Source organism: Gallus gallus, chromosome 1 (genome assembly GCF_016699485.2).
Source record: "Gallus gallus isolate bGalGal1 chromosome 1, bGalGal1.mat.broiler.GRCg7b, whole genome shotgun sequence".
In the NCBI taxonomy this organism is placed as follows: domain Eukaryota; kingdom Metazoa; phylum Chordata; class Aves; order Galliformes; family Phasianidae; genus Gallus; species Gallus gallus.
Window position 1 is genome coordinate 137,061,231 of NC_052532.1, and position 14,175 is coordinate 137,075,405.

Sequence of the window (14,175 nt, forward strand, 5' to 3'; positions counted from 1 at the left end):
GGGGCTCATGCTCACAGTAATGTGGCTTGGGAAATAAATCATGGAGTTCGCCTGCTGCGACCTCTTACTCTCCAGGTCTGGGTGGGAGATAGCAATGGTACTGTTCTGAGGGAATGCACAGATGATAAGCACACAGTGAACTGGAAGCTCAAAGCGTTTGTGTGGTTACTTTAGATTCCCTCAAAACGAAGTTACTATTTCTACAGAGCTTCACAAACTGAGATGGGTGAGGATCAGATTTATCTTAATGTTTTGTCACAGTCAAAACTTTGCTGGGTAATTATCCGAGGGAGAGTGAGTGTACTTGGGCCGGAGACATGCTTGGTTTTATTTGGAATGCAGTGTGACTCAGGGGTGTTACCTGAGTGATGGAAGGCTATGAAGGGCTATGGGATCTTGGAGGGGTTAAGCCAAGTGATAAGGTGTGATCTGCGCATGGCTAAGTCAGTCTTCATAGCATTTCTTCTGTTAGTTCATTAGTCTCTTTCAGTTAGCATGCATTGGACTAGACATTTCCTGTTGTCCATTCTGCTTTTCTGAACACTGTGTGTGTTTTGCTTCAGTATGGTCTTAGATATCTCCTGCCTCTGACCAGCACTCGTGATAATGATTAATAGAAGACTTGCCAAAGAACCCAGTTGTTGTCTATTCCCTGCTCTTTCTCCTCAGAATCAGCTGAGCTGAATTAAAGTAAGCTTTATAGCGTGTGTGCGTGTGTATTTCCAATAAACTGAAGCTTCTCTAATATTCTTGATAGAGAAATGGGTATATAATCCACAGTTCATTAACTGTCATTTCATGCTAAGATCATTAGTGAATAGGTTCATCTGTCATATTCTTCCAGAGGAAAGGGCAATTTTATGGATGAACAGAGTATTAGAGCTCAGAACGATGCAAGCATTTTGCATGCATAATGCCCTAAATATCTGGGTGATGTTTTTGCATTTCTGTCACCCCTTTGGGTTAAGCCTGTGCATAAAAACGTGCACCATGTGCATGGAATGGGAATTTGGAGCTGCCTGAAGCATGGCCTCTGGGATAGTTGGGTAGCTGTCAGTTTAGTAGAAGCTTCTTGTTTCAAAGGGTTTGGGTATTTTGTACCTGGAACAGTGGCTGATGAATTCTTGGTTCCAAACGAAATCTCTGAGCAGAATGAGTGAAGATGACTTAACTGAGAGCACTGAACTGGAGGTGGTAGATGGGATGGATATAGCATTCAGCTGCCATTTCCAACCGTTAGATTTTTCTCCTCCGTCTTCACAGCAGGGATGACTATGTGGGTCACAGTGCCTTGACTTATGGCTGGATGCATTTATTTCAAGGAATGGGAGACCATTTCAGTGGGGAAGTTTTGACTTGTGGGTTCACCGTTGGCTTTGCTGTTTACCCAGTGTGTTTTTCCTTGTGGCTGATGGAATATTAACTCCACCAAAATGTTCTTACTGTGTTTTGAGATGCCTCTGGATGGTATGACATGCATCTGTCTCCTCAAACACAGTGATTAACTTATTTGTGATGTGATGCTTGGTGCTTTGAATGATATTTGCTAGCTAGCTTGTGAGACGATTAGGGAGTTTTGGGGTAGTATATTTTCAGAAATGGCAGAAATACATGCAGAAGTGTTTGAATGGTGTAACATACCTGTGCTTTGGTGACCTGAAAAACATTGAGGGAATAACATCTGCTGACAAACAGGAGGCTGAAAAATCAAAAGTTAATGCTATGACACTTAAAACTACTGGATGTGTAGTTTTCTAACATAAAAAGCTTTCGGTAATGATTAAACGTATAGTATGGTTCTATCTCTTATCTTCGTGCTTAGCCAAGCCAATAAGAAGAGGTCTGTATTTAAAAGAGGAAGAAAAAGCCTACTGGCTTTGAACTTGTTAGGATGTAAGATTTAGTTTTAAGTTTACCTCTGCCATACTTGCTGTATTTGTCTGTATGACTCAAATTGCATCCACCAATTTAGATCTACTGAAGCATGAGTGACTTGGAATTAAAAATCTGTGGTAAAATGGTAGACCTGTCAATGAATAAATAATGTTGATATATGCTTATAGTTCTTAGAAATAATTACTCAACCGTATAATTGGATAGACAGGAACTGAAAAGATTGCTTTTAGGGGTCTGAGATTTTTTTTTTCCCCGTTTAAATTGGTACGGTCTAAAGAAAGCCCCATAAGTTTCTACAAGAGATTTTCATGCTGAGATAGAGCTTTTTATTTCTATGTTTTTTAAATCTTGTCTTACTATAAAATAACTTACTCTATAAAACCTAACAAGCAGTAGTAGATCTGCAGGGCTGCCAGGTGACAAGCATCTAGTCAGCTGCAAGGCTTAGCTAGTACCAGTTGACTGAACTTGTCTTTAAATTAGAAACTTTGGAGGGTTTGAAAAACAGGCAGTGGCTGCAGACATTTAAGTAAAAAAAATCCTTTAAAAAGTGTGTATGCGTTCCTTAATCCATGCTGTATTTTGCTTATCCTGTTCATCTGCGTGCTTTTCTGATCTCTGTTGTAGTAGTCTATTGTAAGCCTTGTGTGGCCGCAGGGACCTCCATATTCAACAAACTCTATGTAAGCAAATCATAAGGTCTGTGCCCTCCTTCTGTTAGGGGCTTCTGTTTTTCCAAATAGAAACAAAAACTTGCTCTTTTTTCACATTAGGAAATGTTGTTCTGAGGGCATTTGAGGTAGGTGGGAAGAGTAAAATTGGAGTGGTGCTTGAAGGTGTACCTTCACGGGTGGGAGTGACCATCGCAGTCCAGCATGGTGTTCTAAGTGTGAAATGTAAGGATGCTGGCTCCTCCTGGATATCAACACTAATTTCTTTCTCTTTGTGTGTGTGTATCTGTATGTTGTTTTTTTTCCTTACCCAGCCCCTTCTATGGAGAAGACTTTTACTGTGAAATTCCTCGGACCTTTCGCCATCTGTCATTTTATATTTTTGACAGAGATGTTTTTCGAAGGGATTCCATCATAGGTATGTGATCATATAAATTATTATTTTCCATTATAGCTTACTTCTCTTGGACTTTTAACTATTAGATCATATATAGTCTTAAAAGTTGGGATCTTGCTATGTCTGACCATGACAGTGGTAAGTAATGCTCAGCATTCTCCTCTTTGTCAGATGACAAAAGCGCCCTGGATGTGACACATAGAGAAGGCTGGGAGATAAATGCTGTTTGTTATGACAGCAAACGCAGATTGCTGTGTAATGAAAATAGTCAATAAAGCACCACCTAAATGTTTGTTCAACATCATTTTTTACTGTAAATTTTTTAAATGCAGCATCTTCAGTCTTGTAGTACTTTAGGGCTCACTATAGTTACCTGCATGAAATGTTGTTAAACTATGACCACAGTAATGAGATGCAGAGTAATAGATACTGGTCATAGGGACTCACAACACAATGGTGACAGATTTTTATAAGCAGTGTTAGAGCAAGCTGTTGCTTACTTTGGGCAGGGTGTCTGCCAGATATTATTTGCCTTGCATTTCTCATGCAGCAAACTAGATAAGACTAAATATATCTCTGTAGGGATAAAGGTCTTGTAAAAACCTCTAGAAGTTTAATAATGATCTCTGAGAGGGACAGTATCCATTTAAAGTTATTTTAACTGTTTTTCATAGAATCATAGAATGGCTTGGGTTGAAAAGGACCTCAAAGATCATCTAGTTTCAATCCTTCTGCTACGTGCAGGGTCGCCAACCATTAGACCAGAGCCACATCCATCCTGGCCTTGAATGCCTCCAGGGATGGGACATCATTTTTGCTTGTTTGTTTGTTGGCTTTATTTTTTCCCCTTTCTTTTTAATTTCAGTTTCTCATTTTTAATTGTGAAGTCATGCCCAACTGTCATTTTTTTAAAAAATTTGTTGTGTAGTAGGACTGTAGCTGTCAACAATGTGTGTATGTTTTGTCAGAACCCCTAGAGAGGAAATTGTCTGATGCTGAGTAAGAGTGTGTATAATGCTATAAAAAGCAGTGATGCTAATATGCCTAAAGTAGTGATGCTGATCTCTCTGTATATGTCTTTACATTATGCTAGTACGTCATGCAGTTGCTAGCTGCTTCTTTTCGTTTAACTTTTTGTTTTACATTTACCCACTGAGGAATTCTTTGTCACTAATTGGGATCACCTGTGTATAAAATGTAGCAATTTTCTTCTTTTTTTCTCCTCTTTTTTTTTTTTTTTTTTTTAATGAGTAAAGTTTACTGCTGAGCTCAGTAATGTTAGTGGAAACTGTTTGAATTAACCTTCTTAAAAGGAATTCTTAGACAAGATGATGTTCTGTGTTTCGTATAACATGTTGATCCAACTGCTAAGTAGTCTGTTATTTTCAGATATATCAGTGTACTTTAAACTGAGGCTTTCTCTTAGCTGTGTATTGTTGATGCGTGTGTGTATTTAAAACAAGTAAATATGCATTTCCTTCAGTCACAAACAAGTATGGACTATCGTGAATTAAGGACTTCCTTGTTTCTTGAGCTGTTTAGATTCTGCTGAATTTCCAAAGTAAAACTTGACAGTTAAACCAAATTTCACAGAAGGATAGAATATCTCAAGTTGGAAGGGACCTACAGGGACCATCGAGTCCAACTCCTGACTCCACAAGGACCACCCAAAACTCAGACTGTATGACTGAGAGCTCTGTCAAAATGTTCTGTCAACTCCAGCACTCGGGGCTGTGTCCACAGCCCTGGGCAGCCCGTTCCATGCCCACCGCCCTCTGGTGCAGCCCCTTTCCCTCACCCCCAGCTGCCCCTCCCCTGACAGCTCCATGCCGTTCCCTCGGGCCCTGTCGCTGTCACAGAGAGCAGAGCTCAGCTCTGCCTCTCTGCTCCCTGTGAGGAGCTGCAGCCGCCATGAGGCCTCCCCTCAGCTCCTCTGCTCTGCGCTGAGCACACCGAGGGGCCTCAGCTGCTCCCCACACATTTTGCCCTACAGACCCTTCCCCACCTTTGCAGCCCTCCTTTGGACACTCTCTAACAGCGTTATGTCCTTACGTTGTGGCACCCACACCCACATGCAGTGCTGGAGGTGAGGCCGCAGAGCAGGACAGCTATTCCCCTCGCCCAGTGGCAGTGCTGGGCCTGGTGCACGCAAGGGCACGGTTGGCCCTTGGCTGCCAGGACGCAGTGCTGGCTCACATTCAGGTTGCTGTCAGCCAGAACCCCCAGATCCTTTTGTGTGGGGCTGCTCTCCAGCCTCTCATCCCATGGTCTATCTAGATACAGGGTTGCCTCTTCCCAGGTGCAGAATGCAGCACTTGTTAACTACATGTGGCTGGTGTAGGTCCCTGGGGAAGGTCCCTGCCTTCTAATTTGTCCACATCTCTCTGCAAGGCCTCTCTACCCTCCAGGGGGGGGAATCAAGGGCTCCTACCAACTTCATATCCTCAGCAAAGTTACTTGATATGTCTTCAAGTCCTGTATCCAAGTCACTGATGAAAACATTAAAGAGAACTAACCCTAAAATTGAGCACTGTGGAACCCCACTAGTGAGTCCTGATGTGACCCTCACTTACTATAACCCTTTGGGCCTGACTCCATCACCCAGTTATTCACATACTGTGTCAAGTTTTTTGTCTAGCTGTCTGCTGGATGTTTTGTCCAGAAGAATATTGTGAAAAATAGTATTAAAAGCTTTACTGAAATTCAAAATATAACCTAAATCCATCTTCCCTTGGTAGGAGGGTTTCCAGCTAGCAGACTGTATTACCTAAGCAGTAGAATGCCTTTTGCTTTTAATTTTAAAATTACAAATTCTTAGTATGATGCTTGATGCTTGTAACTTTACTTCTTGAGGCAGGGAGTTGTGTCTGCTGTTTTAGTAGGCTAACCCAGTCTTGGATTACAAATGTTCAGAAATCCATTTAGGTAAAATTTATGCTTGTTTCTGAGGAAGTGCGCAGTGAAAGCTTTTAGTGAGAATACCAAGTAAATACAGTACAGTAACAGACAAAGCTGTGGGCCCAGAGCACTTCCCTTAAGAAGCAAGAATTCCATCTTCCAGGCATCGTGAAGCAAGTCAGTTTTACTCTGCAGAACTATGTGGTAGCAACATAAACTACGCATTCCTGAGAAAATGCTTTTGCACAGGAAGAATTCCTAGTTGTGTCCAGACATGCGTGTACTTTGCAGAAAAAGCATTAAGTAAAGTATTAGGGTGGAGGTGAGATAATTGAATGTTTAACTCTGGTGTATGCATCCTGGGGAGAAAGGAGGTCAGTTTATGATTTTTGAGCGAGCTTTGAGAAAGCTTTTTGGTCTCTCTGATCTCCAGTTTTCTTCTTGTAACATGGAGGCAATACCGCCTTTCTTTCAACTTCAGTTTCTCATTGTTGAAGGCATCTCATCTCCTATGTGTCACTGGTTTTCTGCAGCTGCAGTGGCCCATGAGTTGGCAGGCCATGGGCTGGTATTTTTCTTGCTAAGGGCTTTACTTTCTCTACTCATCTAGCACTAAAAGGCAAAATTCCAGTGTTGCTGATTTACACTGAGATTTTACAGTGCATATTAAGCTATTGTAGTCTGAGTTTTCCCTCTTCTTCATCTTTTCTCCTCCTTCCTCATCATAGGCATGTTGGGAAGAGCATTTCAAAGTTGTGGAAATGTTACAAATATCTGAAAGGCACCGGAGAGATGGGAAATCCAGCATTACTGTCACCTTCTGATACTAATTCTGTAACTTCTGCTTGTAATTGGAAAATGTTCTGGAGGGAGAACATTGCTCTGAAGTTACTGCATGGGGTTATTTTCTGGTTACTTTTTGAGCAGGAATCATCAACAGCAAAGCTATTTAGTGGAGGTTTTGGTGGGCTTTTTTTTTTTTTTTTGGATGACAGAATTATTTTATAGGACCAAACTGTGTGGTACTTAAAAGGAAGAGCTACTCTGCAACTCTATATGAATTTTCAGCTTAGTCTTAAGAGACCTTTTCCTGAAGAGGCTTGAGTAAGGGAGGTTAGGAAGAGGTCCCTGCAGAAGAAGTTTGGTTAGCTTAATGCTAGAAGCTCTTCTCCGCTGAAATGCTGAATCCTATGAATAGGGGCCCTTTGTTTGCATTACAGAGATTGATTGTTGTATTATGTCATCGTGAGACATTCCTGCTGAAGAAAATGTTGTTACCCGTGCTCATCCAGCAGTGAACTTTCTCAAAGAAGGGAATTGGGGATTGTGTCTTCCATCTAGGGAGACTAGTTTTAAGTTCAGATGTTTCTTAGCTTGTGAATTTGCCTATGTTTCCTGTGTGATATGGTATGTACAAGACACCTGCTTGCGTTGTTTCTTTGGCTGGTTTTGAGTGGGTTCCAGGAGGGAAAGAGAGAGAATGTCTGTGCATGTGTTACATGTGTTAGAGTGGGTGAGAATTTGTTAAGTAGTGATTTTTGTTTCTATTTTTTAAGGTGGCTGGCTAGTAAAGTTCCTTTTGAATCACTATTTAATTGTACTAGTACTTTCTTTTGATGATGCAGTACTGCTTTCCAGGGTGACTGGAGCTCTGAGTAGGCATGTTCATATTTATTCAAATATGAACTACAGGTTTGTGATGATAAGTTCTCTGACATTCAAAATGCAAGTCTGTGTGTGACAGATGAGAATGCTTAAGCTACCAAAACCGGAAGGAGTGGGGGCAAGAAAATGAAAAACAAGAACCTCCTGAAACCTCTGATAGAAACTTCCGAGGAGAAGCAGGCATATTCAGAAACTGGAACACGTGTAGCAGATATGTTTTTGGAACACACTGAAGTGTTTTGGCATACAGGATGGGAGGATTGCTGAGATACAAGATATCTTTGAGTTTGCATGTTTGTTTGTTACATTTGTGTTTCCCTACCGATAATTTGCTAAGTCCCGTAGGATTTGGTTAGCTAAAAATGCGGATCTGGAACAAATGTGCCTTGGAAGAATTTTGGATACCGGTTGAAATGCAAATATAAAGAAGAAATGCACATCTCAGAGGACATGAAATACGATTTGTCTATTCTTGATAAAACGTGAAGTGTACAGTTACTGTGCAGATAAATTAGCCTTAAGTTGTCTGTTGATAATGTGCGCCTTGACTGTTAATGGCTGAAGCTTGGTGCACTGGTGTGTACAGAATGTTGAGATGCCTTGAGTAGGAAACGTACTACTGAAAGTAAAGGTAAATTCTGTTTAAATTTAGATACTTTCTTGGTTTGTTTTCAAATCATAAAGTAGGAGTAGCAGTTCCCTGCTCCCCAGCACTTCATTTACGTTGGTAACAGATGCATGTAACTGACTTGCTAACATCTATATAAAGCATGATCCTGAACAGAATAGAATGGAGTTACTACGAAGCTCTGAGGGAAAGAAAGAAATTTACTGGATCAAATCATGTTCCTGTTACTGCGCTGGGGAGTATGAACTTTCTTTCACGTACCTGGGTTACTCTTGACAGGGGAAGGTTTGGTTGCAGTCCTAGTGGGATATGAAATTTTACTGAAAAAAACCATGAATGTCACATGCATAAGCTCTTCAGTGCAGGGGCAGAAGGCTGACAGAGAGAAGATTAATAAGTCATTCTGTTAATTACATTTGCTACAACTCACTGCTGTATGTCACTTTTATAGAGGTTATTAGGTGTGCTGTACACCAAATTGAAAGTCTTTGGGGCCTCTGTATTTTGGCAGGCTGTAACTATTTTCCTTGTTTAATACTAGATGAGGTGAAGCAAGTAAGGCAATAGGAAAAAAAAGTGCCTGCAGAGGTAATTAAACTTGGATGCTCTAGGCTAAATTAGGTGAAACCAAATTGTAGCTGATAGACATTCTCACAGAATGAGAACACCCTGGAACTGAAAATTGTTTGAGGTTTGCATGTTATAGGTGACTGTGCCTTTGGTAATAAGTACTTCAAGGCTGAGGAGGAGGTGTGTTTGTGGAGTTGCCGCTACAAGCAAGCTGCTATTGCTTTTGGGTAATTGTTGCCAAATGTAGCTGAAACATCATCCTTAGAATGTTCTTTTGGATTTAAAGGAAAATTGAAAAAGAATCTTCTTGCTAACCTATGCTTCTTGATAGGTAAGCGAGGGAAATATCTTCAAATACAACAGAAAGTAGAGGTCAGTATTGTAGCTGAAAACTGTTCTCTTTGTCCTCTACTTAGACAGAAGTCAAAACTTGGTTTACTGTTTCTGTGGTGTACTGCTGGATGACATGGGAATGATATCTACTCGGTGTGGTATAAATATAGCTACTAATGAAATAAAGGAAACAGATGACTGTGTCCCACAGTGACAAGTCTTGGAAAACTGTGAACTGGAATTATCCTCAGAAGATTCTCTACAGTTGTGTAGAAAGCCTAAAATAAACACTTTCTGCAGAGAATAGTTTGTTGGGCTGCACTCATGATATCTTTTAGCATAACAGATGATCATAACAGCAGGAAAACAAAATTGAGCTTTCAAAAATGCGTATTTTTCCCTTTTCCTTCTCCAAGTGCACATTATAAACAAAACTTAGAACCTGGACTGACCTTTTACACGGTCCTCCATTGTTACCAAATGACAGTGTTCATAATGCCTGCATTTCAGATATCATAGATTTATCCTTCCATCACAAGCATACCTCTAGCTAGCATAGATTGAGCTGGGCTTGCTCTGTTTTCTTCAGTACATATCTCAGAACGAGGAGATGTTAAGTGGCCTCTGTTGGGTTTATGTCTTGCTTGAACTAAGAGAAGACTGAACCTGTGAAGACAACTCAATAGCAGTGGCTGCTGGTGAGAGTACCTGGAAGAGGCTGATGCTGGAGGACTTGGTTGTCCAGTGCAAGCATCATGCTCAGGGCACACCTGCTGGAGACAAGGCAAATGACAGTGACTGCACTTCCCGAGGGATAAGCCATGGACTAGCCATACCACGTTTCTCAAATGTAGATTCATTTAAAGGACCCAGACAGTGGTTAGTAGAGAGCTTATCCCAGTGTGGTTATGCAGCTAGTTCTTCAAGGAGGTGAAGGGGAGAGTAGAAATTGTGATATAAGGCAGCAAAGCTAACATAGTAGAGGGTAATCCATGCAGCAGCACCTTTACTTCTTTTAAGCTGAGATACTGTTTTAATCACAAACCTACTCTTCCCTGCCTTATTATTCAAGACAAATCCCAAGAAGGGGAAAAATGGGTATCAGAAGTCTTACGTTCTTATATTTGCACTAATTATTCAGAAAAAAAAAAAAACAGATGGAAGTGGGGTTATGAGTGTAGTCTACGCCTGTCCTCTTTGTAGGCTATACTGCTGCTATGCTGGAAGTGTCCTGCCATTGTCACCACTAATTCTTAGCAATGGTAGCAGGTGGTCTGGTAGTACTTGCTTTTCATGGTGCACAGCACAGGATTCAGGAAGGAGCCATTCTGCTGCTTCTAAGGCTCTTTGACCTTCTGTTGCCTCTAATTCCTGTTATTATCTTTCTAATCCTCAACTAGAGAGATGACTTATATCAATATTTTTCCATGTTGTGGGAGGGGTAAGCAAATTTATAGAGTTCTTGAGCAGTGCAAGCATCTACCCCTTTTTGTCTTACAAATTTTTCTGTTATTTCATGATAGATAATCGTTTATAAGGATAATTATAAAATTCCACATAGTCTGGAATAGTTAGCTGTGCTTTTTGGCTGGAGATTTCAAGGTTATGGAAGCCATTCACAGCCTAAAATGCTGATTAAAATCAATTCTGTTTTGTCCTTAGTCTTTCCAGCTGATGAAACTGATTCTCCTTGTGCACCCTCAGATCAATTATTTTAAATGAATTCAGCGATATAGCAGGTCTGTGTTCTTAGCAGAAAGCAACTTCTGAACTGGCCTCCATGACCTCTTACTGCCTGATATTGCAGGACATAGGAGGTGAAGTAGTCTCTACTTAGACCTTAGAGAAGACTGAATTAATCAGGCATTTGGGACCTCTTAACATGTGACTCAGATCTAAGCCTTTGCTATAAATTATATATAATATATATGATTAACAATACTACAGACAATGTTAATGGAGGATATTGTATTAAAAAACATTGCATTGTATCGCTTCAGCTCGCTTGGCAGCCATATGCAAAGTTACGTTGTTTTCAGCGTGTAAGTACCTCAAGATAATTTACAGAGAGGATTCTGGAGCTGTTAAAATGCTGTCTTTTCAGGGTTCTGTGAAAAATAAATGTCAGGTGGTTTTTCAGATGGAGCCTTGTGCCCTTTTAAAATGACAAACTCCAGTCCTATTGCAGTCTGACTTCTTTTTCTGTAAAGGAATACATCTTTAATTAGCCTAGGAGCTGGCAGAAGGGTTCAGATCCCTCAGCTGTGAGGCAAACATCCTGCAGATCTACAAAAGAGTATTAAAAGGTGAGGTGTAATCCTCAAGTTATTGCCTAGTCCTTTTGTCACCAGCCCATAGCCCAGAGAGAAGGATGCTATGGCTGGATGGAGAGTGCTGGAGCTGAGTTACAAACTCCTCGCTAGTCTTGGTATGGAAATGTTAAGCTCTTAACGAAGCCCAGAGAAGTACAAGGGCAAGCTATTGGCCTGCATTGACTTGCCTGGGAAGAGCATTTGGAACTGCAGTGAGGGACAGGCACAGAGGGTGCACTGTGCTCACGACACTTTCTCAGGAGGTGAGGCCAGAAATCTGTACCTGTCTCTGCTGCATATTTCTGCCTCTGTGCCCAGATTACCAACCTTCTCCCACCACCTATCTTCCCACTGTGTCAATATGATGTGAGTTGTCAAGCAGGTCAGTTGAAATGATCTATGTATTAGCCCACACTTGACCCCTGAAACTTATTTGCTCCGACCTTCTCCTCTTCCAGTATGTTTATTTTTATTGTTGGATGTTTTTGAAGTTGAATTGGTTTCCTCAGCAATTTCAGTCCGGCATGGTGCAAGGGTGAAAGTGCATGGTAGTAAAAGGAGGGGTCTTTGCACCCTTAGGACCGTAAAGGCCCTGAGTAGTGCCTTCATTCACCACGTGCTGGCTGTGTGTTTGGAAGAACAGGTTGCTGGTGCTTTGTTTTTCTGCTAAAGAGATTCCCAGGAGGAGGGCATCAAGTGTGGAATGTCACATCTTTGTTTTGAATGCAGGGCTTGGGTTTTAAACGTGCCATTGAAGATCTGTCGTGTGAATTTGGGGAATATAGAAAAGTGACTGCCATGTGGATGAAGAACACGCAGAAGAGTGTGTGGATTGCCCCATGTTCCCATGTTCCCCCAGCCTGAGATCCTGATGAATACTGGGCACTGGGAAATGAATTAGTTCAGATTAGAGGAATACTTTTAACTAATCTCTGTTGGTTGAGAAGATTATTTACTTTTAAAGCCTTGTAACTAAAGTGACTAAGTATCGCTCAGCATGCTCTTCTGTCTCCTGCCTCCTCCCATGCACTGTCTAAAAGCATGAGCTAACATGGGCAGGCTTTCTGCAGCCCTGGCTGGCTCTGAGGAAACCAGCATAAATGATGGGTTGCCTCAGAGACAAGATTTGGAGTCTGTCACTGCTGTCTGGCAGCAGCCCAGGTTTTGAGAAGGAGTACTGTGCAATAGGGTTGAGTTTGGGAGCGTGCTGAGGAATCTCAAAGAGAAAAAGTCCTCTAAGTGAGCGGCAGTAAACCTTTTGGACCTCTGACGTCAGATTTATCTTCAGGGAGAACCACAGGCCTTTATCACGTGGTATCAGTGCAAATGACAGGTGCCAACAGCTTGTGCTTGTTCGCCTAGAGTTAACCCAGTTCTTCTGAGCCCAGAAGTTGTTTGGGCTGCTGTGTTGGCCAACTGGACCAAGCAAGGCTATAGGGAATGGGGCGGGACCCAACTGTCCTCAGTGCTGGCACTGGGCCTTAGAGAGCCTTATGGTGCCAAAGAATGGCTTGGGTAGGCGTGTTGACATGGTCCCTACAGACTGGGAGTTATAAATAGACATTCTGTAGGCTGCTGCTGTACATAGAATTGTTAAACAGGACAGATTAAACAATCCACCCTGTCAGTAATATACTTTTATGTATGTTTAGACTAGCTGAAATATAGGTCCTTTCTTTACTCTTCACCAACCCCCACCAACGCACACACATTTTCCCACTAGATTTTTCTTCGTTGTGGATCACTCGGTATACAGTGAAAAGCCTGGATTTCATCCAGCCTGGCCAATAAGTTTCACTCGTTCATAAGAATTGCTTGTGTGCAGAGCAAACAGTCCTCTTCGGTTTCCCAATCAAAACAGTTGTGCTGCCATGTTAACCCTCTTGGAGCTGAAGGCACAGATTGCTGTGCTGCCTACCTGCTGATCATGCAGTTGGACCTGTCTGGGTTGGCTTTGCCATCCCGAATTCAGGGAGCCCATACTAGAAGAGGGAACAGCGGTCACACCTTTTCAGCTCTGTGCAGGTGCTGATGTTGCTGAAATCATCCCTGAGCTTTCCACAAGGAGTGTCTCTTTGAGGGAGGAGATGGGGTGAAAGTGGTTGAAAGATACTGGCAACACACACCTGTGAAGCATGTGTTACCCTGCAGTCAGGTGAGGGATTTCTGCAAGAGAGTGAAGAATACAGCAAGGATAGCAAGCACTGGAAGTAAGCAATCTCAGATAAGCTCCACAGCAATTAGTGAAAAGTCATGCCTTTAAACATATTCCTCTGACCGAGTGTTTTAGAGAAACTGGGTTACACACATACTGCTGGAGTTGGAGAATACAAACAACAGCTGTGAAAATCCACAGCCATCATTACAGAGGTTCTCAGCTGCATACTTTCATGTCTTCTCTTCAGCACATTTCACGTTTAACGTTTCTGCCATATTGCTTTGTAGGTCTGTATGATTTACTGTTTTTCTAAGTAATTTCAATCACTAGTCCTGCATTTGCGGTGCACTTAATCTGCTATGGTAATCTCTGGTGTAAAGCTTACTAGGAGATGGATCTGGTAATCTGCAAAGGGATGAGAAGGGGAGGAGTGTGCTGGGGGCAGAGGGAGCAAGGTGTGGGAGAAGTGGGGCAGAAGCTTTGTGGAAGCGAGAGCAGAAACCATGTCAGATGCTGAGGAGGGCAGCCGTGGTAGGGTGGCCGAGCTGTTCAGAAACTGGGACTGAAAGTCTGGAAACTGTCACCAGAAGTAGCCTGAGTGTGCTGGAAGAATGCAGCAGCAGCTGCCACAGAGTGCATGGAAGCGG

The 14,175-nt window shown here is 42.0% G+C and overlaps 1 protein-coding gene across 9 annotated transcripts in view; it reads left to right on the top strand.

Annotated features, from left to right (window-relative positions):
* RASA3 (RAS p21 protein activator 3) overlaps positions 1–14,175 on the top strand; it is a 174,804-nt gene that overhangs the window by 88,333 nt on the left and 72,296 nt on the right. For all 9 annotated transcript variants that reach the window (XM_046941096.1, XM_046941101.1, XM_046941106.1 and 6 more), the window contains one exon: positions 2,882–2,985. In XM_046941096.1, the coding sequence (XP_046797052.1) occupies positions 2,882–2,985 (104 nt within the window). The remainder of the gene's footprint in view (positions 1–2,881; positions 2,986–14,175) is intronic.